General features: G+C 38.9%; 5 protein-coding genes across 6 annotated transcripts; 2 read left to right on the top strand and 3 right to left on the bottom strand.

Moving 5' to 3' along the window:
• Positions 1 to 7683: 7683 nt before the first annotated feature.
• On the bottom strand, positions 7684 to 10813 carry LOC124203485 (retinol-binding protein pinta-like). Its single transcript, XM_046600160.1, has 7 exons — positions 10740 to 10813; positions 10224 to 10387; positions 9986 to 10145; positions 9641 to 9899; positions 9447 to 9557; positions 9278 to 9383; positions 7684 to 7997 (listed from the first exon to the last, which is right to left on the bottom strand). The coding sequence occupies exons 1-7, from the start codon at positions 10811 to 10813 to the stop codon at positions 7846 to 7848; spliced, it is 1026 nt and encodes a 341-aa protein (XP_046456116.1). The 3' UTR covers positions 7684 to 7845.
• Positions 10814 to 11002: 189 nt separating this feature from the next.
• Positions 11003 to 11948, top strand: LOC124204075 (adenylate kinase isoenzyme 6-like). The gene is made up of 4 exons (XM_046601083.1): positions 11003 to 11241; positions 11335 to 11486; positions 11544 to 11689; positions 11753 to 11948. The coding sequence occupies exons 1-4, from the start codon at positions 11202 to 11204 to the stop codon at positions 11940 to 11942; spliced, it is 528 nt and encodes a 175-aa protein (XP_046457039.1). The 5' UTR covers positions 11003 to 11201; the 3' UTR covers positions 11943 to 11948.
• A 123-nt stretch (positions 11949 to 12071) lies between these two features.
• LOC124204074 (iron-sulfur cluster co-chaperone protein HscB-like) lies at positions 12072 to 13082 on the top strand. Its single transcript, XM_046601082.1, has 3 exons — positions 12072 to 12479; positions 12569 to 12825; positions 12886 to 13082. The coding sequence occupies exons 1-3, from the start codon at positions 12072 to 12074 to the stop codon at positions 13019 to 13021; spliced, it is 801 nt and encodes a 266-aa protein (XP_046457038.1). The 3' UTR covers positions 13022 to 13082.
• LOC124204072 (glycosyltransferase-like domain-containing protein 1) lies at positions 12858 to 15111 on the bottom strand. Of its 2 annotated transcripts, XM_046601081.1 has the most exons (11): positions 14960 to 15105; positions 14853 to 14896; positions 14700 to 14776; positions 14492 to 14623; positions 14382 to 14417; positions 14059 to 14298; positions 13963 to 13996; positions 13755 to 13888; positions 13343 to 13453; positions 13028 to 13275; positions 12858 to 12959 (listed from the first exon to the last, which is right to left on the bottom strand). In XM_046601081.1, exons 1-11 carry the CDS (start codon positions 15030 to 15032, stop codon positions 12955 to 12957), a joined length of 1134 nt encoding a protein of 377 aa, XP_046457037.1. In that variant the 5' UTR covers positions 15033 to 15105; the 3' UTR covers positions 12858 to 12954. The 2 variants fall into 2 exon arrangements, with proteins under 2 accessions (XP_046457037.1, XP_046457036.1); XM_046601080.1 differs by having other exon boundaries at positions 12858 to 13275; positions 14960 to 15111.
• Positions 15112 to 15158: 47 nt separating this feature from the next.
• Positions 15159 to 18452, bottom strand: LOC124204071 (ubiquitin-conjugating enzyme E2 Q2-like). The gene is made up of 7 exons (XM_046601079.1): positions 17807 to 18452; positions 17564 to 17668; positions 17310 to 17478; positions 17040 to 17246; positions 16799 to 16969; positions 16584 to 16735; positions 15159 to 16460 (listed from the first exon to the last, which is right to left on the bottom strand). Exons 1-7 carry the CDS (start codon positions 17966 to 17968, stop codon positions 16158 to 16160), a joined length of 1269 nt encoding a protein of 422 aa, XP_046457035.1. The 5' UTR covers positions 17969 to 18452; the 3' UTR covers positions 15159 to 16157.
• Positions 18453 to 22631: the final 4179 nt, after the last annotated feature.

Raw genomic sequence — 22631 nt, 5'->3', positions numbered from 1 at the left:
AGTTTTCCAGTCGTCAAAACAATCAGCTTTCAGAAGTCTTCTTATTAGAGCTTCTTTTCTGATTATTTTTTTGCTCTGCCGCCAATGCCTTGGTCAAAACTAATCCTTTTTTTGTTAAAATATCCAGCATACACATACGCAAAACTTCCTTTAGTAAACTCCTTTTTACATCCTTAATTTTGTCCCTTAAAGAAAAATTTTTCTTCTTCGATGGCGTTTACCATCTTTAACAAAATCGGAAATAGATTTATTTTAACCTATGAAAACGAGTTACACCTTTCTTTATTATGGTTTATAACTACCGACTAATTGATTGGTAACTATGCGTATGTATACGGAACAGTGCCTACCTTAACTGATGGTGCTTGCAGCGAATTTAACACATCCAATTCTTGCTCAGCAAACGGTTGAACAAATTTTGTCCTTTAAGATTTTATTCGCGAATATTGGCTGCTATCTGAACCTGAAAAACCTGAAAAATTCAAGTTAGATATGCTGATGTTTATATGAATTTATCTTAGCGTGGGTTCACTTCTGCAAGTTATTTCATTTCGGTGCTTATCAAAATGAAAAATAGTCTGGTTTTATATTTAATTGTGCAATAAGGCAATAGCTTTTACTGCAGAAATAATCATTTTACGTTATGTACGAAAGTAAGTAAGAGATTCGTCTTTTAATACTAATTTCTGATACGTACTGCCAAAAACTGGAGGCTATTTATACCAAGAAACCAGTAAATTACATGGAAACCTTTATTCAATTTATTCATCCATTAAAAATCTTTAAAAATTTGGATTACCCTCTCTGTCTCAATTTCAACTTTTCCTAACATTTGTTGTTTCTGTCAATATTTTTAGATGTAGTCTGGCTGTTGGATGTCGTCTTTATATAGCAGCAAGCAAAACCGACCACAATAAACTTTCTATTTAAAATTCACTGTCCACAGAGTTAAAATTATTACGACACCGGGAAAACGATGCAAATTTTGTCACTTCAATCAATAATAATTATTATTAGCTCGTGCCATCCAATAGGGTCCTGGAGGGTCTTAATTGTAATCGTAATCGTTGTCTTAGGAATTGTCTGCGGGTTAAAATGTTTACTGTTTATCCACTGTGGTAGGGTAGGCCTAGTGTAACTCGATATGAGAGTATTAGATATGAAAATAATACCGATGCATTCGCAGATATCAAGCGCGGGTGAGAAAACTGCTGTTAACCTTTTTAGCAGTTTGAATTTTGGTTGGATTGCTTTTTTTATAATTTTCTATCGATATTTCTTCTAACGATTAATAAGAACGATGTTGTCTGCTTTCATTTTCTTTAATTTTTGCCCAAGCGTTTTTAATCCATCTTTAATTTTAAGCACAATATGATTAAAAAGTTTGTGGTTTAAGATTACAGAGAAAATGGAGCTTATTAACGAACATGGGATGCACGAAAACAGAAAATAACAAAAATGTAATCGTCGATTCGTTACCTGAACTCTGGGAGTTCTCATGCTCATGATGTTTCTCAGGTACAATAAAGAATAAAGTAACAATACAAATGAAATGGTTATTTTAGCTTAAATGGAAGAGTTAAAATGTTCAAAATTTGTTAAATTTTAGTTCCCCAGATAGCACACTGCAGTCCCATAGACGTCCAAAATACGTCACTTTGAGACGTCTGAGATGTACTTGGCACATAGCAGATTCCCAAGTTTACATTCCAAGGACGTCTTTTACGTATGGCCAATGTCCGCTTCGACGAGATCTCATAGCGATCCTTATCCCGTCCCATTGGATGGACTTTAGACGTACTTGGTACGGGAAAAGGATCTCAAGATGTCATGAATAATAAATCTTTTTCTGGACTTTGAATTTCGTTCCTTTTTTCTTTCCTCTTCTTTTTCTTATGAGTGTTTGCTGTGCCGACAATTTTTCACGAACGCTGATCCGGATGTCCGGTTCGGACGACAAGTTTATTTGTCAAAGTATGCAAAGGGTTACCGGAAACACTACATAAATCTACAGCTTACTATCTACAGCGTACTAACAGCATTGTTGTAGAAATATGCAACCTGGACCGGGGATCGAACCCGGATCGTCGTGGTGAGAAGCCAGTACTATACAGATGGGCCACGAATTCATGTATACAAATTCGAAGATAAAGGTAATAATAAGATTTTAGAATCAAACTTTGCCGCGAAATGACAAAGACAGTTTCTCCAAAATTTTCTAAGTGTCGAGAAGGAGCCAAAAAATAAAAACGGGACGCATCAGAGACTTCTACGAGAGGGAGTAAAAAATGACGTATCCGACAAGATGAAAAATGAGTAACGTATTCAAATAATGGCTCGCAATGGGACATCTTAGAGATTCCCCTGTTCCCACCGCACCAGCCGCACGGCTTTGGTCCCGCCTTGGGACAAAAATTCCTATCTGGGTCCTGACTACCGTTGATATTGTAAAAATCCCCCCTGTCGATGCATGGCAGTTTGTTTGTAAGTTGTAACCTTTTTCAACTTGTGCATAGATTTTTGGTCTAAAGTGAGCCATCACAAAAAAAATTCAAGTTTTGCTTGTGCTGGTGTCAGTCTCACCAACAAAAAATTTAACACTGTCTGACATCAGTAATCATCTTAATATCATTGTTAATGATAATGTTTCGTAATGGTTTTCGTTATTACTTCTATTCTTGTGCCCTACTAGATATTTATATGATGCAGGACTTGCATCAAAACACACAATGTATGTAAACCAGCATTACACGTAAAACTTAAGTTCTCTCTAAAAAAATCTTGTATTGTAAAAGCTATACACTTGTTTGTATAGTTAATTTTCTGTACATTGTATGCAGAAAATGTCCCTCTGAAATATGCCCATTTTCAACAGTGGACAATATTGTCTCAGCGAAAAGGAGACACAGTTTTCTGCAATTCACGGACAATATTGTCTACGCAATAGGACATATAAGTCTTATGCTAAAAGTGGGAAATATTGTTCCGACTTTTGAACAAGAAGATAGAACCTTTTGCAGTTTTAAACCCTGCCCTGGCTAAACACCAGTGCGAAGGAAATTAACGCCCCCGTCATTAAAGGTAATCCCCTGAAAGCTGGCCATAAAAAATTGAGTCTCAAGGTTGGTAACTATGACACCATCTCTAACTCTTTTTTTATTTGACGTGCGTCTTTAATCCCCAATTTTTCTCCCCCTCCTCGGCACTCACTACCGAGTTTGCACAATCAGTGGGTGAAACACGGGGTACTGATTACAATCAGCTATCATTAGACTTATCCGTAATAAAAAACGGCAAGTGAATCAATGTTTTACAGGGATACTGGGTGTAATTTTAAGGATTTCAAAAACATGCCAGCTGAATTTAAAAATTCATAATAGCTGATAATAGCCGCAGTTTATAATATAGCCGCAGTTCTGTCGAATCCCTACTGACTGTTCTTGTGAAATCTGTTAGCGCGTGTTAAACTAACATGAGGTTCATGAAAAATTCTAAGCCCCTTTTAACAAATGTCCCACGTTATTTCCATCGTCATAATATGTTCTTAAATTAATATCTCAAAGCTCAGTTGTCAGCGTTGGAAGCTGCTGATCATATGTGAATATTGGGTTCAAATCCAGTTACCGACTGAACTATGGTGTTAAAACTTAGAAGAAACTCACAAATAATATTGTTTTTAACACAAATCTTAACAAAGGAATTGGCCTAGGGTGGGGGTAAGTGGGTGGCTTCACCCACTCTTGAATTGAAAAAAACGGGCGCTCTGGCATTGAAAGGGGATTATGGGGAGAATCATTAGCCGAAGGTACAAAGAGACAAAACCATATAGACCAAGTATAACTTTTTTCCAGTATAGTGGAATGTATTGTATTTTCCTATACACGGGGGTTAAAATTTGCGAGAAAACTGTGGCTGGAAAACGAAAACTTGGCAGACGACCGCTTCGAACGAGATAGAGGAGACGAGGACGTCGGAATTCTCTTCGGCATGGGCCAAATATTCAACACTATATTCAACGAGCCAGCAATCACAAGTCCGTGTGGACTCAGAGCCTCCAATCCAACATTTCCCCCTCTTTGCCTTTACGGTCTGTTGGGGTGGTCTCCCTCATAACGTCAGCCTACACCTATTGAGAGGGGGTGGTCACCCCAACAGACCCTAAAGGCAAAGAGGGGGAAATTTTGCTTTCGCGAGCGCTAGGTGGCTTACAGGATGAAGCCCGGCATGGCCGAAAAACGAAGAAATTTTTAGGAATTTTTTCCAAAATTTCAATCGTTAATATCTCGGCTTCTGAGCCGAGCATCGAAAAAACATGAAAATGGTTTGAAGAGGTGGGCTATCCCATCATTTTGAAACAATTAGAATATTTCTAGGTGCAGCAGTTGACGAGAAAACTGCTTCACAAAAAACGAAAAAAATTCCAAATTTCGGCTACCCCCTCTCAGTTTTTTTAAATATCTCCCAAACTACAAAAGTTAGACGATTGCGATTTTTAGCAATCGACTTAGCGAAAAATTTTGCACAAAACCCATGTATTTGTTTATTTTTAGAACCCCCAGCGACGATTTCCGCTAAATCAAAAAACCCCAAAACGGCCCCTTTGAGTGGCGAATCGCTTGTTAAAAATAATCTATAAAAAATTTTGGGAAGGAGAAATAGGTTGGGACGACGACGCTCCACCCGATGTGAAAAACACCTGGAGCAGCATCATGAAAGGACTGAAGGATCTCCATCATTTGGAGATCCCACGATGGATGGGATATTAAAAAACCTCCATCATTTCCGCAGAAATTCACGTGTTCGGCGACGCATCAGAAGCGGTCGACGGAGCAGTAGCCTATGCACGGCTCTATCCGGAGAACGGAAATCCTTACACCATTCTCCTCGCCAGCAAAACTAGAGTGGCGCCTCTTCCAAAGAAAAAAGTGGCGTTGCCCAGGCTCGAACTACTAAGCTCTTTATTAGCAATTCGAGAGAAAATTCGAACCTCCCTTCAAGTCGAGTCATGGAGAATAACCTACTGGTCAGACTCCCTCGTCACACTCGGATGAATGCGAGGAGATCCCAACCGTTGGAGGCCGTTCGTGCGAAACCAAGAGCAATCAATCATAAAATTTTCCAACACGGAATGGTGGAGACATTGCCCTGGATTATAGAATCCGGCCGATCTCGCTTCGCGGGGAGTGCCAGCGCATGCGCTGGTTGAATCGAAGCCTTGGTGGCACGGAACAGCCTGGCTGACAGAAGGAGAAAGCGAATGGCCAAATTCTCCAGAAAACAAATCCAACGAAACCCAAGAGAAAATCGAGGAAGAGGAGACAAGAAAACGGCGAATGTCTCCTTAGCAGCGGTTGAAATCACTCAGCCAATTGAATGGCACCTCGATCGGATCTCAACATGGAGCCAACTACTTTTCAGAACAGCCTGAATTATCAGAATACTCATCCTTATAAAAAAGAGAACACGCGACCCTGGAATTGGCCTAAAATAAATTATCACAGTCGTCGGAAAAGAAGTCACGATCGACAAGATGGTTGGTGAAGAGCTGGACTAAGCGGAACTAGCGGAACTAGTCATCTGTAGGCCGCTCCAAAGAGATAAGTATCCTAAAGCCTTTCGAACACTACAACTAGGACTGCCGATTCATCCAAAGGAGAAAATTGCATCGCTCCGCCCAGTCTGGGACCAACGAGATCGACTCAGCCGAGTCACCGGAAGAGTGGAGCTCGCACTCAGGGATCGCGACATTCAGCCACCGATCCTCCTTCCAGCTAATCACCCCGTCGTGATTCGTGACAAGGCTTATAACTGATCAAAATGAATTCAATTACACACAGGAGTTAAAACAACTTTATCGGAACTAAAAGAAAAATATTGGATCGTGAAAGGCCGCCAACAAGTGAGAAACGTTTGGTTAGCCTGCGTGGAGTGCCAGAAGCTGACTTCGCCCCCGTTCCGACAACTCGCAGCCCCGTTTCCAGCCAACCGACTCCGCGATGCCAGAGCATTCGAAATTACTGGAGTCGATTTTGCTGGCCCGTTACAGAACCCATCCGGAAGACCTGGACGTTTTACTTCTTTGGGAAAACTTGATTAGTGCATGCAAAACATGAAGGAGCTTAATGACTTTGTCGGAATGTGTTCGCGCAAAGTTGCTTGTCGACCTAGTAAGGACAAAGCGAGACGCAACGTTTGAGGCTCTTCTAGCAGGCTAAGACTGCGTCAAAATTCGGCTTAAGGTTTGCTTATGCGGCGTTGCCTGTCACACTAAATCGTTATACTTGTGGATTTTCAACTAATTCTCGAGTTGATACTTGACGAACTGCAAGTGTTGTTTACCAGTGGTCTAGATGTGAAAAAGAGGGGAGTAGCGTTGGAGGAAAAATATTATCTTAACGACAATTCCAACGAGTCCATTCCAAGAGAACGACAGAGAAAGCAGCAGAGTATAAACTTTCGTATAAAAGACAACGTCGCATAAGCAAAGCTGAATTTTGCACTCTAAAGTGACTTAAACGGCTACGTTGCAAGATCTAAGCAAATGCTAAAAATTATGTCGAACAGCCCTATACACTCATGTCGAATATTGTACATCCATTGCCCAGTTTCCCCATATAAATTTTTCTCTTGTTTTAATTTTACGAATTTAAAAAATATTATGCCTAAACTACTCCGTGGATATCAATAAAAAATATTATTACAAAAGCAGCAAACACGCTCTATAACAGTACTAAATTTATTTTCCCAATCTAAATTATTTGTTGAGTAATGAACTATTTTGAGTTTTCACTCCTTTTCCCGTTTCGGCTACCTTTGGCATTGTCTGAGGGTTTTATCACCCCATATGTTATTATCCTTACGTAAGTGAGTACTCAAAGAGTAACCACGGAGGATGAGAAGAAGGAGGAACATCGCTCCATAAGCCTCTACAGGAAAAAGTGACTACCCCAGTGTCCCTTTCTGAAAAGTTGCCAGATTGCGGGAACTGGACCTGAGACCCCACCTTGCCAGTTCTAAGAAACGACGTTTTGGTGAAAGTCCCGAAGCGACCAATACCCAGCCCTTGATTCCAACTTTGACCACCAGGGACCCAAATCAAAACTAAAGTTTTCTGCTGTTTTTTTCTTAGAACTGGCAATGTGGGGTCTCAGGTCCAGTTCCCGCAATCTGGCAACTTTTCAGAAAGGGACACTGGGGTAGTCACTTTTGTAACTAGTCGATGTTCCTCCTTCATCTCTTCCTCCGTGGAGTAACTAAGGATTTGGAAATTTGAAAACAATTCTATAGATGTTATACCAATGAAAAAGTAGTAGACATGCCAAAAAGTCGTGCGCTGTTTACGCCGATGCGCACCACAGCGGCCGATAGCAGAACCTAGATTGTTATTACGCTTGACAACCTCTATAGTCAAGCGTAATAGCAATCTTAGTTCTGCTATCGGCCGCTGTGGTGCGCATCGGCGTAAACTGCACACGATTTTTTGCTCGACTACTACTTTTTCAATGGTATAACATCTATAGGGCTCTTCGGGATCTGTTTTCTTTTGACGTTTTATCTGGCAACGCAGAATGGCTGGACATTTTTTTAGCGCGAGAACGGGGAGAAGAGAGAGAATGGGACGAATGGGAGGGAGGAGGGCGTACGAAAAAAAATGGGACCCACGTTTTCTCTTCTCCCCCATTCGTCCCATTCTCCCTCTTCTCCCCGTTCTCGCGCTAAAAAAATGTCCAGCCATTCTGCGTTGCCAGATAAAACGGCAAAAGAAAACAGATCCCGAAGAGCCCTATAGAAATCTAGTAATCTACATTGTTAAATTTAAACGTGTTGAAAAACAACAAAAGGGCTTCAGTCAACAGCGAGTTTCCGGAATGACCCCTCAATACCGAAAAGTTCTTCTGTTGTTTTCGGCTTTCCAAAACGCTTTGATTCATCTGCCAAATATTTTTGCTGTTGAAGTAAAAAATCCCGATTATCTTCTACTTTTTTCTTCCAGAAATCTGTTAAATAAAAAAAGTTACTATTGTATTACTTGCACAATTATTTTATGTGAGTCTCGTTTTGCTAGATAACAGAAGAGATAAAAACTTATTTTTAAATTTTTAAACGTGCTATTCCTACCAAAGGTTTCCGTAAGGGTCCAGAGAGAGCCATACAAGAAAACGTTAATATTCCAAAGTAACACATGTTGTCGGTCCGATATCGGAATCGAATATCGGATATCGAAAAATGAATTTTGAAATATTAAAAATGAATTCGAAAATTCATCTTTAATATTTTAAAATAAATAAACAGAAATAAGTAATTTAAAACACATTGGGGGCAATTTTCCAAAAATTGTGAATTTCAATCACGAATTAAACAATAAACATATAAAAAATTGCCTAATCTGATGAGAAGATGAATTAGGTATTTTTAGCCCCCGCTAAATCTAATCTTACGTGTCTAAGGAACAGTTTTTGCGGGGGCTACAAGTTAACACGCCCTTTTTTGAATTTATAATGAGTAAAAACCGGTTTAGTCCCATAAAGCCCTGCAGACCGATGCCCTCTTCTAAAAAGTGAAAAATGGGGATCGCTCTAAATGGCAACTCCGCAAACTAGGAAGCTTTTGGGCCGTTTTTAAGCCTTATCTCCCCATTTCCGTTGGTCTACCTTTCTATTATATATCGTGGTGTACCTTTCCTATTATATCGTGACTCAACTTTGAAACTACCCTAAGCCCTAACTGATTTACCTATGGAAACTAATCCTAAATTCCGAAGGCGTCCTAGGGGCTTTATTTTTTATTATTCAAACTTAGCCCCGAAGATTTAGCCAAAAGACGTCAAGTCAATTGACTTATAATCGGGAAATTTAAAATAAAATGAAAAATCCCTTTGGAATTGTTGTTTTGGATGGTAGCCTAACCCACATTTTCTTTAAATTATTACTTTTTTAACTTGTCCTATAAACGAAGAAAAGCGATGCGGATTAAGGGGGTTTTGATCTTTCCCGTTTGTCCTTCTCAAATCTTTTCATCTCTCAAACAAAACGAATTTTAATCTGGTCTTCGCAGCATTTAACCTTGCTGGCGACTGGCTACAATCTACATCAAGCGGGCTTCAAAATAACGGGGGGGGGGGGGGGGGGGGTTGAAACCGAAGTTCTTTATCAAATTTGACAGTCTTATTGTGCGAGAAAGAGTGAAAGAAAAATCTGATAAAGGACACTTTGATCAGATTATCATTATTTTCTACTGCCGTACCCATAAAATTGTCTATATTTATATATCATTTTACCTGTTAATTGAGCAGTTGACGGTCCTTCGCCTCCGTAATCCGATGGAAGAATAGCTTTTGGAACTTCCTTATACAAAGATTCAAAATCGGATCCATGTACTTTTAACTGCATAAAAAAAATATATAACACTTGAAAAATTTCTCAGTGACCAGAAGGAAAATTTTGTACCCTTTGCTTCATTTTGTCATTTAGAATACCCATCACTAGATTGTAGACAGCATTAAATGCGGTTGGAGTTCTGATAAAGTTTATAGGTTTGGGGCTTGCTGGTCCTGCGTCCTATGAATTAATACGTACCGTATTGTATAAGTTTTTTATTTTTATAAGAAAGTCGTCAATCGACAAGTTTACGAAATAGCAACCTGGAAGTATTTTGCCTGCTTCTTCATGAACGACAACGGTCTATGGGTGAGGTGGCTTAAAGAATAGCCTTCAAAATCAACAATAACTACTACGCCGGTTATAAATATCACAGGTTCTTCATAGGCTAAAACTTCGGCAACCATCCCCGATGCTTTCTCTAAATCCTCAACCTTAACTTTTTCAGGTGGAAAGCATCCCATTCGGTAAACGAATACTTTACGTCCGAGGCGATCATACCCAGGTAAGGGTAACATAATGCTACAAAGTGAATAATTTATTAATATATACGTAACAATATACATAATCCAATAAAATTATGCTAAGGGTTATAAATTGTCACACACCCATATTTAAGAGCATTTTGAATATTCGAATTCAAAACATCCCATCCGCTGAAGATTTCTGGCAGTAATGCTCTCATAGTAAGGCACAAATCAATTTTACGTTTTATTTTCTCAATGCTATACTTGCAACCTCTAGCATACATAAGGAAAAACCTGTCATCTAATAAGAAATAAAGTTTAGGGGGTGCAAAAATATTGCTTTTAAAGGTATGGTTCAACAATTGAATGGATGGATTACCTGGGGAACATGATAAATGAGGCTGTTTCTTAAGCCACTCTTTGATGATTTTCAATGTGGCATCTATTCTCTCATCGTCTTCGCCTATCTCTTTCTTGGCCTTACTTAAAATTTCAGGGTCGATGGAAGTACACACATTTTCCTTTGGATTCACAACTCTACCGCTTTATTCGTTTTTTATTTTAACAATTTTTATAAAACTTCTGTAGCAAAAAAAAATATTAAACTTCTCGTTTCAACGTCACACAAAACGAGTCGAACAAAGAATACTATGCGAGTCAGGAGTGACAGCACATCAGTGTCTTGAGAGGGGAGAACGACAATATAGGTTACTGATAAAAACGATAATTGTCCGTTCAAAATCAGTAAGTAAACAGATTAGACTCACTGGCTTATATAAGTAAAATGTGTAATCTAAAATTGTTTTTATGTGATTGCAAAATGGAAACCGTTGGAAAAACTTTTAAAAAAAGCGCTATGTGCGCATTCCACGTCACCACTTCTTATTTGAATAACAATAAGGAGATCAATGATGCATCAAGATTCAAGAATAATGTTCGATGAGTTAGAAAATTACTCAGGTTCCTCATTTACTTTCTAATTATATTTAATTTTACTTATCCTTCTACATTACGGCTACACCGCTACAGGGTAGGCCTACAGGCAGTAGTGTTTTCAAAAGGGAATTATCTAGCTTTTCCCTGTAGTAGTCTTGATTTTGTTGATTTGTCCTCCTCAGCGGTTCCCGTTAGTCTATTTATTTATTTGTTTTATTTGTTTTTTTGTTTCCTTTTTTTCATTACTTTTTCCGTTATCTTTATCCGTTGATTACTGTTTATCCTCACCCTCTTTGACGATCAGTAAGTTGTTAATAGTAGTCTGCTTATTCACTGTCAATTGTCAACAAGACGAATCGGGAGTTCGGGAATCGGGACCACGTTTTTTTGTGAAATTTACAATCATCCCTGAAAACTTAAGATGACAGAATCTCGATCTCTACCCAATATTCTTATTACTGGTAAGAAGAAGTTGCTACATTTATCTCCGCAATATTGCTCTTTTTCTTTATTCCTGTATTTTCAAAGCTAAGTACTTATATATTAAAAACTAGGAACACCAGGAGTGGGCAAATCAACACTTTGCCAACAATTAGCAGAACAGACGAACCTGAAGTGGCTTGAGGTGGGTAAGCTTGCAAAGGAAAATAATTGTTATGAAGAATTTGATGAAGTTTATCGTTGCCCAGTTTTGCATGAGGATAAGGTACAAGTATGCAATTGTACCATTCAAAATGGTGTAATTTAAGTTTTAAATTTGTAGATTCTTGACCTAATGGAAGACCAAATGAGTGAAGGAGGTAAAATAGTTGATTATCATGGATGTGATTTTTTCCCAGAAAGGTGGTTTGATATCATATTTGTTCTTAGAACAAACAATACAGCACTTTTTGATCGCCTCTCAAAAAGGTAAATAGTAAGGTAACAGTCATGTAATTATTTTTCTAATGTATGAATCATTTTCTTGTATAGAGGTTACAGTGGAAAAAAACTAGAAGACAATATTGAATGTGAAATATTTGGCACCATTCATGAAGAAGCTGTTGATTCTTACAAAGAAGGTTCTGTTTTTGAGCTGTCCAGTAATAGTGCAGAAGAGATGGAAGAAAATGTTGAACAGATTGTGAAGTGGATTGAGCAATGGAAACAAAATAAAATTTAAAATCTAGTTATTGAAACATGGCAATGTTGAATTATCAATGTAAATAGAACCAGTGTGACTTATCAGGGGACTAACTACACCTGTTTTCTGTAGAACAGATGAATCATAATTTACAAAATATTCTTTGCGATGGCAGTGAATTTTTTTTTGCAAACTTGCAAAAGTAGATTATTAAGAAATTGCTTGTCTAAGTCACAGCATCTTCGTTCGTTTAACCCATTGAATCTCGCCCAATGCGTTCCTTTTGGAATTGGAAAGGGAACACTTTGTAAATTGTCTTATAAAAATATTAGCACTACAGCTTGGATGTGTGATTCAGACTCAGTTTCATGTTGGAAATGCGGAGTGATTGTTGACTTGAACAAAGATCTATTTTGTGATTACTGTGAAGTAGTTCAGAAACCCAAAGGTGATGCCGATTACTTTACAATTTTTGGCATGGAAAAAAGTTTTGAAATAGATGCTAGAGAACTGACAAAAAATTTTAGGCTATTACAAATGCAACTTCACCCTGATAGGTTTTCCCAAAAATCTGAGGTAAGGTTTAAATCTGTAATATAGACATGATTGTTATTCTTAGTTCTTACAAAAAAAAAAATAACTTTAATTTTTTTTTTTTTTTTTAGGATGAGAAACAAATCTCAGCTCACTATTCATCATTGTTAAATCAGGCATACAAAACACTTGGCTCACCACTTGAAAGGGGACTCTATCTTCTAGAAATACAAGGACATCCCCTATCAGATGAAGGAGAGATAATAATGAAACCAGAGTTTTTAAGTGAAATAATGGAAATTAATGAAGAAATTCACGAAGCTGAAGACAACAATGATCTTGAAAGAATAAAGAAAACTAATGAAATTATGCTGGGGAAATTGTTTAGGTATCAATCAAGTTAATAAAGTAAATAATCAGTCATTTATACACATAATTTATTTGCCAGGAGAGCTGCAGATAGATTCCGAAATAACGATTGGGTAGCTGCGCGTGAATGTCTTGCGCAGTTGAAATATTACTCTAAAATTCAAGACAGGATAAAAGAACTTGAACAGGAATTTGAAGAAGAGAAAATTAATTAGAGATACCTGTTGTATATGAGCTGTCTTGCTTCTTAATTAATAGAATTTCTTCATATTGAGATTTAAGCGATGGCCATTTGAATTTATCGAGATTCATCTGTAAATTTCTGGAGGCGTTTGGGTTCTTACAGAAGTATTTTAGCTTTTTAATCAACTGGAGCTCAGTTCTGTACAAGCAATCCACGGGGAATATTTCTGGATAAGATAATCTCAATGGGCACATCGGAAAACAACCCAAGATTGCAGCTTCAATCCTAAGAGAAACAAGCCGAATTGAATTAGCAAGCAAATTTAAACATGCATGTTAAATATAAGCGGTACATTGAAACCCCAAAAAACTCATGGTCAGCGGTGGACACAACCACATGAGCAGATGATAGTACATCTACATAACGATCACGATTTACCCATCCCCAGTCCAACACCTGAATGCTGTATAAATTTTGAATGTAGAACAAACAAGTATTAATTATATTGCTCAACGCAATGTATATACTATATAATATAATTATATTGCGTCGACTCCGCGATGGGTGAATAAAAATTAAATCTTAATTTCCGTACAATTTCAATTTTCAATCATAAGATAAATTGCATTTATATTTGCAATGTTTCTCATTTTAATTTTAGTTTTAGAACATTATAAATACATTATATAATATATTATAAAATAGTGCATATTAAATTTAAGCTGTTTGAAAAGGTTAATTTTGAATTAAAACATTTTGATTACGTTTTTTCTCCTTGATTTTCCATATTTTGATATTGCGATTTTTTCTCGCTGAAAATAGATGGGATTTGTTGAAACTGTTCACCCAAAACAGACAATCTGAAGTTGCAGCCTTTTGCAATAAGTGCATCAATAACCTAAAAAGGAATTAAACAAATTAAAAATTAATCGATAAGATAAATGTATTTCTAAGTAATGAAATGAAAATTACTAAGAAGAATTTTTCAGGACCTTTGTCGTGTTCCCTGAATTAATAAAATATTACACGAGGAATTATAATAATAAGCGCGCTTTTGTCATTTTTTACCATCTATGAGGCCATACTATATGAAGAACTTCACTCTTATCCATTTCCCTTGCTGAAGGGTGGACTAGAAGTGGTGTTTGAATTAAGATGGGAAAATGTAAAACTTTGCTCTTTGGCCTGATGAATTCTTCTAGGTTTTTTGGTCTGTGATCTGGTTGCAGTTTAAAGAATGAAGGTATGGAATCCAAGAAGGAATTGAGGTTGAAAAGGGTGTTGAAGAAAATTTTGTCAGCAACCATACTAGTAAATAAATCATTAATGACAAATTTCAATCTGAAAAATAATATGTACATATAATTAAGTGTTGAAAATAAAAATATTACCATGATATTATTTGATTATAACCATATTGAAAATCCCTAAAAATGTCAAGTAAACAGAAATGTAAATACAATTTGCCTGTGACATGATCAATGGTGTTTTTCTTCTAAACCTCTCTTGTTGTTTTCTAACTGGATAAATCAACTGGTTTTCATGGAAATAGAGAATTTTGGTGCATGTCATAAGATCAGGGCGTAGGGCAATTAATTCTGCCAAGTTTAGAACTGAACTAGCAAACAACACTCTACAAAGGGACATAATATGATAATAAATTTAAAAAATACCCTTTTTCTTACACACAAAATCAACTGTCATATTACTCAAAAACATGTTTCCTAGGAATCACTTCAGCAAAGTAAAGTGCACTAGTTCTAGCTCTCCAATGCCATTTTTTACCCTTTAATTAGTGAGAGCAAAAGACTGTTTAGAAATCAACGACAACTTAGTCCGAAAATTTTAATTAAAAAAATTACAGGAAGAGTAAACAATTCATAACCGGTATTTTCAAAATCAATGCCTAGAAAAATAGTAGAAAAATTTAGCAATAACTAAAAATTAAATATGATCTCGTATAACTAACCTTTAATTAATGTATCCAGCAACTGTTTGTGGGAACCGTCAAAGAAAGGTTCAACAAACAATATTCGCGCCATGATATTCGCATAAACTGAAGATGGGATACTACCTCAGTCAAGAACCCTACTGAAAACACGTGAAATAACATCCACTGTTGCAAAATCGCCAATATGAGGTCAATAATACATGGAAAATCAAAGGAATCCGTTTCCAAGTGCTGCGTTTATTCCGAATATTTTTCATCGATGAAAAAGCACAAACACACACGTGAAGACAAAAGAAAATATCGATCAGAAACGGCACGCTCAGCTATTACGAGAAATTAAATTTAAAAGGTAAGAGATATGCCTGAAATAAATCAGCTGAAAAGGAGTGAAAGAAAAAAACAGAAAATCGGCAAACTAAACTAAACTGAATAACGCAGTCAACCCGTCGCCGAATAGTTGGGAAATGGATTACTGAATGTCAATACAAAGAGAAAAAAAAACAGGAAATATGCCAGTTGTTCCCATCACTGATCGACGCACATCTGCACACTGATCGACGCAGCCAACGCTCGAAGTTAAGGCTTTTCAAACAAATTTTTTGCCCACCCAAAGTCCGCACCTCGCCCAACGGCTGAGGAATTGGCCGAATTTATCTAAGTTTTCGTCACAGGTTCGCGTAATACAGATTCAACAAAGAAATAGGCGAATCCTCCAACTAACCAGATCAAGGCCATGGTCGGAAATGGTAGAGCAAGCAAATTAAGGGTGGACAAAATGGAAATGATTCACATTAGAAACTATATTTACCCAAATGAAGAAAAAAAAACGGGAAGGGAAGGACGAAAACAAAAAGCTCGTTACCTTTAAACTCCAACCCGTAATCGATTTTATCGGTTCAAGTGTTTTGGATTCCCTTTTTTTTTTTTTTTTACAAAATTTCCGCCGAGTAAATAGTTTGAAATTCCTAATCTATATATGGAAGGAACGGCGTCTTCTCTCGCTCGCACACACACACACACACACATTCTCTCACACAATCACACACACAGTCGGGTGAAAAAGGGGAAATGCTGGTGATCCATTCATCAAAATTTCGACGCTGTACAAAGAGTCACCTCCCTTTTAGACTCCCCAATGAAAAACTTTTGTCGCAAATGAAAGAAAACGGGAGTCATTGGGGGAGATGAATAGAATAGATCATAAGAATCCGCTCAATTATCCATCTTCTTTCGGTGGTGTAAACCATCCGTTCTTCTCGTGGATTTGGACCAGCGATTTAAAGGACTGCTGAGCGCGAGCGAGACTGTACTGGCCTTTTGTGGCGCTAAACTGGATGCGAGCTTTGCCTTTCACAAGTGTAGCAGCAATTTGCAAAATCAAGGCTTCCATGGTGTAGGCCGAGCTCCATCCCTGACGGGTCAACAACTCCATGCAAATGGCGCCACCCACCAAAACGTATCCTCCTTGAATTACAGGATGTACCACACGGACAAAAGGCGGTTCGAAGGGAAATGATTCCTACAGAAGACGGGAGAGTCACAATTAATTGAAGCAAAACAACCCAATGTATCAAATGTTTCACATTTCACATTTAAAAAAATACTTGGGTAGCAAGGCTACAAAGCAATGACATTTTATTACCTTGAAAACTAGATTAAGTAGGATGTGATCTCTTCCATCTTTGTCTTTCAGCAATTGCAAGTCACCATGAAGGGGTGAATCTGGATCCACAGAAAGCAATCTCACATTCCATTCATACAAACTGTCATTAACTAATTCGACACTGTATACTCCTATAATGCCGATGAAATTCTTGATTATTATTGTACACATTTCAAAACTTAATCAAAACTAACCTTTCTTGGAACTATCGGAACGATAAATATCCCTCAATTCTTTCATTAGACGGTCAGTGGCCTGAACTGAACCTGAAACGGCGCCTCGAAGATAGTCCTGCCTCTGAGTCTGGCGTAATCGTTCCAAAGTGGCAAAATGCTGTGAATCCATCTCTTCCTCTTTCTTTTTACCTGAAATGGTCATTAAAAACCAAAATCATGAAGTCAAAATCGTAAAACGGTAAACCATTTGAGGCTTTACCGGCAGCATTACTGGTTCCTTCATCTTCTTCCAACTCCATATGCAAATCTTCATCTTCATCATTCTCCTCCATTTCATCCTCATCGTCATCATCATCATCAGCATTTTGCTGAACACCGTCAACTTCTTCTTCTCTAGCAGGAGATGAGGAGCATGCTGACCCAGAACCTGAGGATCCCCTTCCTGAGCTTGAAGCATAACCTCCACCTATGAAAACATTAATGTTACTGTCACAGAACATTGAAATGAAACCAGATAAATTTTATTCACCATCATTGCTAGATGATGATGATAATGCTCGCATTGTAGAAGGAGATGGTGTGTTGTTATGAAAGAATGGAACTGCATGAGCCAAGGTCAGCATTTCAAGATCAGGAGGCTCTGGAAGGTCGTGGAGCCTACACAATTCCTGAACTAGTATTCTGACTTGTTCTAGAATCTAGAAATCAAAATAAGTGTGCAAAAGATGTAAAGGAATGGAAAAGAAATATATTATAAGTATATAAAAAATAATTTTGCCTTACATGATTATCACTACCAGATGTGTTGCTAAGTATCTGAACAGCATTGGTTATTAATGGGTCTTCCACATCAGCAAACCAGACTGGAGGTGTTGACGGGTAAGTTTCCTGCAAAAATTAAGAACAGTTAGCAAATGAAGAAACATTACTTCCTTTAACCACTAGTGACACTTTTTTAAGAACTATGGAATATAAATTTGGTAAGTCAATAAAATTTTGGAAAGTCAGATTTTGTGTGATACTTACTGTGATGTTAGCATGGATATCAGATTGCTTCCCATATTTCCCAATAAACCTACAAGTTAATTCGTCAACACTAGCTGAAACGACTTGAAATCGTTCGTGGGTCTTTGTAAAGACTGATTCTAGGGTTCGAATCTCCAGTTTAAGGTTGTTGAGACAAGCCATTTCGGATAAAATGGCAGTTAAACAATTCGACGAATATACAGCAGCAGTCAAATCTACTTTTACTTAGAGGAATCCATAAGTGTTGAGTTACAAAGCTTGAAACGAGCACTCGTTTAGGTAGTAACAGTAAAAAGAATTTCCGCTCAGAAAAACTTCGCGTTTCCAAACAAAAGCCCTACTGCGAGAGGAGGAAAAATGGCTGGCATATTCCCTCACTGTGACCATGGACTACTCAATATTAAGGACGGGACTCTTCGCCTATCTCGCCGTGTTAAAGCTAGTCGGGTTGGGTTTGTTCAGGAGATAATTAATGGAAAACATCAATAATCACAGTTTTTATCGCTGATTCCAACTGTGTTAATAATTCTTAGTAAAAAAAAAATTAATTAATAAGGTATTCTAAATATTTTACTTTCAGGAGTAGGGGTAAAAAGACAAAACACCGGTGCCATCTAGCAGCGAAGCACCCTAAGCTCTCAAGAATATATGCCACAAGGTAAAAGAGAGTTAGGCAGCTATGTCAAAGCAATAGAGATAAGACAGTGGTGTCTTTCTCTAGGTATGCACGAATGGGCATCTGTTTGCAGACTTCCAAGAGCTTAGGCAGTTTGGTTCCTAGTGTAAAGGTTGACCCAACACAATCATTGTGTCACCAATACGAAGATACTTAATAACTAAAGAGGCGAATTTATTCACAATGTTATGGCACAAATGATGAAGACAAACATGAACGATTTTGGTTTAACCCGTGTATTTTTACTAGTAAGACAGAACAATAGGCCTAATATAAATTAGACAAGAATAAACGATAGCGACAATTTACTTGAGTACAAATGGTAGGCGGCGGTCGAGCGTCAGGCTAGGTGATGAACTAGTAAAGGGTCGATACTAGTTTAAAAGAATATTTGACAACACTTAAATGGAATTGAATTTAATACAAGTTATAACAAAACAGTACGAAAAGAGGAGCGAATGCCTCGGTAAGATACGGGTAAAATGAGAGAGAGAAGTCCGGTACAGAACAGCTTTTACATCGGTTTATATACTCATGCCGGCTGCGTTTTTTAAAACGCAAGGCATAGGGAAAAACAGGTTCAGACAAGTTAAAAAGTTATATAATCCTGCCCGACCTTGTCAAAAAGAGGCTAAAACCAAGTTCAGACGAGACCGACAAAGGTTATATAACGACTATTTCTAGGGTTCCGAGAAGGGTAAAATGAGCCACAAAATATAATAAAAGATAAAGATAAAGGAATAAGAGAAAAACATGAAGTAAAATGTAATGGAGTAAAAGATAAAAGGTAAGGGAATAAGAGAAAAATGTAATTAAAGTTAAACGCGCTCTTGTCGCCCGGTTGAGTCTTGCTTTTGCGCGGGCGTCCCTAAACTGCGAAAGCGAAACGCGAAACGCGAAACGCCTAAAATGCGAAACAGCTGTGCGAAACGGACCAAAATTTTGGAACCGTTTCGCGGGACCAAATGCCGGAGGGCATACTAAAGAGCGAAACATCTTGCGAAACAAATAGTTTTCCTTTTCCCCACAGAGGTCCAAATTGACGGAGATTGCCGCCATTTTTCATTGTCTCCCGCTATGATGAGGCATTAAAGGAGGAAGGGGGGCAATCAAATTCGATTTCTTCGCCACTACCCCTGTATGTTTTAATGCGCATTTTACGATTATTAAACTAATGAAAGACATAGAGCAGCACGATATGGTGATATTTTTAAATAATAAAATATTAGGTAATGGCCCAGGGATTATACATTACATTAAATAATTTTAATCAACCAGTAGATACGTGCACAAAGAAATAATCGGTCATAACAGTATGAGTGCCTTATATCAAGCTAAAAATCAAAGCTACCATGTTCCAAATCAAGCTAAAATTTAATCAACTAAAACTTCCCTTAAAATTAAGAATGTTAATCTGATTGATACTGATACATGGAAACGAGAAGTTCCATAAATTTTTTTATACCAATCTTCTAATTAAAAACACCTATTGCATATTGCATTCAAGGTATTCCGTATTCATAGTCAACACACAAATAGACCAGCCATAAGGTGCGCGAAACTCGAAGTCTCGAAAATTTGAAACTCTTAACAATTTTTTTGTTGACGGCGTCCATTGTCGTCTGCTACCAAGACGTTTACACTGCGACGTTTCGCAAACACCGATTTCGCAGTTTAGTACGGACCCAAAGACTAAAATGCGAAACAGGGTCCCAACTTTTGGGTCCGTTTCGCACAGCTGTTTCGCATTTTAGGCGTTTCGCGTTTCGCGTTTCGCTTTCGCAGTTTAGGGACGCCCTTTTTGCGCTTCTTGCGGAATAAGCGCGGCTGGCGCTGACATCTAGTAGTCAGAGTTGGCGATTGTTTTGCAGCAGAAAAAGGGAACAGATACGGGAGTGAGCCGAGCGTTCTGTTACACTAGATGGCACCGGTGTTTTGTCTTTTTTCAAATTTTCCGTACAGTAATTTGCAATATCTCTATAACCGTACATTTTAGGTATAGGGACATTAGGTAAAACAATAAATAATTTTAAATTTCGATTCCGATTCTCTCGGAAAATTTTTTACAGGGCCGACATAGGAAAGGCCGAAGAGTCCCGTCCTTAATATTGAGTAGTCCATGCTCTAACCCGTCGCTGCCACGACCGTCGCGACATCTCCCGTACATGGTGAATGTCATCGATACACAACAACTCCTCCCGAGCCGACGTACGCTGTCGACGACTGTCGACGTACGGGCGGCGGCTTCAATATCTAGATAATGAGGGTGTGGTATGGTGGGCGCGTACACAAATAAGGAACTGATTTGGGGCACATTAGGTACATCATAATCCACGACGGTTGGCGCGTTGAACATGAGGGACATGGAGGACATGGAATGAAACAAATCGATACATGAATTGACATTGACATGGATTGCTTTAGACATGAAGGACATGGAATGAAACATCTCAATGATTAAACATGGGACGTTAGACTGAAAACATAAGCCGGGGCTTGCGTTGACGGGCGCTTCTGCGGGGAGCTGGTGGGATGGCTGCTGCCGGCTGCCGCCCGTCTTCCGGGCGTTTCATGGTCGCCGCTGCGCTTTGATCGCTCGTCTCCGTTGACTCCGGTTCTGCGCCGCCCTCTTCCTCGGCCGTTGAAGGTACCATGAGACGGAGGAATTGCCTGTTGCGCCAAAGCACGCTGCCACTAGCGAATTTGACACGATATGACCGGTATCGGCCAACCGCAACGATCACCCCAATGTGGCTCCATAATTTTGTCTTGTTTTCCTGAACACGTACCGGCGCCCCGACAGGGAGGGGGCAGAGTGGACGGGTTCGGGAGTCAAAACGGAATTTCGTGGCCGCGTTCGCTTCAGCCTGTCGTTCTCGCACCCCCATAACCTCTTTCCATTGGCATGCGTAGGATGAGCGGTGAGCTGGCACGATAGAGCGGAGCTGATGGCCAGAGACAATTTGAGCCGGCGACAGTCCCGTCTCGTGCGGAGTATTCCGGAATTCCAGCAATCCGGCGAGGAACTCCTCCGATGATAAATCTCCGGACGGGGCCAGCTTCAGCACCAACTCCATGCTTCCACTGATGCACTACCGGCCACCCTGACAGACGGTCGGCATAAACCAAGACATGTAGAGACCCATGTTGGAACAAGTCCACGGAGACGTCTTCAAAAACATACGTTGGCATAGGATCAGCCAACAGCGGTTCCTGGCCCTGGCTCGCCAAGCGTTCCTGGCAGGTGGCGCAGCGCTCCACCAACATCCTGACGTCATTGGTGATTCCCGGCCAGTATACGGTCTGTTGTGCGCGCCGTTTTGTCCTCGCGATCCCCTGATGAACCGCGTGCAATTTCATGAGGATTTTACGGCGTGATGCGAGAGTGATAACGATGCGCGAGCCGTACAGAACAAGACCGCCATCTGTGGACAGCTGATCTCGAATTGACCAGAATTGACGGATGAGGGTCGGAGTGAGTGCACGATTCGTAGGAAATCCGGATTCAACTGCAGCGAAGAGGTCAAGGTACTGCCCTGGTAACACGCCTCTATCTATAGAATATACGTCGCACATCTTTTCAGCCGAGTGAGATATCTTAACCCGACGTCCATAGGATTGCCTATGTCTATACTAATGTCGCGCTGTAAGACATCCAAATGGGTACGGCTTACAGCCGTCTTCAAAATACTTAAATTTAAGCAAAAAGAAAGAAAAAAGAAAAGTTCCTCGATGGGCGTGAAACCACGTTCTTTGGAGTGGTACTCCAGTGCTCTACCCACTTCACCACTCTCTATTACTGTTAACTGTATTTGGTTCAACGGGTCTAAATTAATATTAGCAGTTAAAATTATGAAAATTTAAAGTCCTTGTCTTCCTCAGCTATCCTGTGGACAGATAATTTGGACATCTCACAGACGTCATGTTACGTCTGTCTGTTAAGCGTCTGATTTATAGTACAAATGGATGTCCGTGATCGTATGAGAAACGTACATCTACAGTACATCTATACGAAGATAGCATAAGGCCGTAGTAAATTGATTATCCATGTGATATCCAATTTAGGTTGTAGCTAGATAAGATTTGATTTAGACATTAAGACATCTATATGATAGACGATGGATGCAAGTGTGCTACCAGGGTGAGGAT

Source organism: Daphnia pulex, chromosome 10 (assembly GCF_021134715.1).
Source record: "Daphnia pulex isolate KAP4 chromosome 10, ASM2113471v1".
Taxonomy (NCBI): Eukaryota; Metazoa; Arthropoda; class Branchiopoda; order Diplostraca; family Daphniidae; genus Daphnia; species Daphnia pulex.
This window is presented reverse-complemented; position numbering and strand designations above follow the sequence as displayed.

Coding starts and splice junctions, on each gene's coding strand:
- LOC124203485 (XM_046600160.1), bottom strand. CDS start 10,813: ATGAGGAACCTGAGTAATTTTCTAACTCATCGAACATTATTCTTGAAT. Junction 10,146..10,223: donor TCATTTATCATGTTCCCCAG/GTAATCCATCCA, acceptor ATTTCTTATTAG/ATGACAGGTTTTTCCTTATG. Junction 9,384..9,446: donor ATGACAAAATGAAGCAAAGG/GTACAAAATTTT, acceptor TTTTTTATGCAG/TTAAAAGTACATGGATCCGA.
- LOC124204075 (XM_046601083.1), top strand. CDS start 11,202: ATGACAGAATCTCGATCTCTACCCAATATTCTTATTACTG. Junction 11,242..11,334: donor ACCCAATATTCTTATTACTG/GTAAGAAGAAGT, acceptor ATTAAAAACTAG/GAACACCAGGAGTGGGCAAA. Junction 11,690..11,752: donor TTTGATCGCCTCTCAAAAAG/GTAAATAGTAAG, acceptor TTTCTTGTATAG/AGGTTACAGTGGAAAAAAAC.
- LOC124204074 (XM_046601082.1), top strand. CDS start 12,072: ATGGCAGTGAATTTTTTTTTGCAAACTTGCAAAAGTAGATTATTAAGA. Junction 12,480..12,568: donor GGTTTTCCCAAAAATCTGAG/GTAAGGTTTAAA, acceptor TTTTTTTTTTAG/GATGAGAAACAAATCTCAGC. Junction 12,826..12,885: donor ATGCTGGGGAAATTGTTTAG/GTATCAATCAAG, acceptor TTTATTTGCCAG/GAGAGCTGCAGATAGATTCC.
- LOC124204072 (XM_046601080.1), bottom strand. CDS start 15,032: ATGGCGCGAATATTGTTTGTTGAACCTTTCTTTGACGGTTCCCACAAA. Junction 14,897..14,959: donor GCTGGATACATTAATTAAAG/GTTAGTTATACG, acceptor CTATTTTTCTAG/GCATTGATTTTGAAAATACC. Junction 14,299..14,381: donor TATAATCAAATAATATCATG/GTAATATTTTTA, acceptor TTTATTTACTAG/TATGGTTGCTGACAAAATTT.
- LOC124204071 (XM_046601079.1), bottom strand. CDS start 17,968: ATGGCTTGTCTCAACAACCTTAAACTGGAGATTCGAACCCTAGAATCA. Junction 17,669..17,806: donor ATATCCATGCTAACATCACA/GTAAGTATCACA, acceptor TAATTTTTGCAG/GAAACTTACCCGTCAACACC. Junction 17,479..17,563: donor CATCTGGTAGTGATAATCAT/GTAAGGCAAAAT, acceptor TTTGATTTCTAG/ATTCTAGAACAAGTCAGAAT.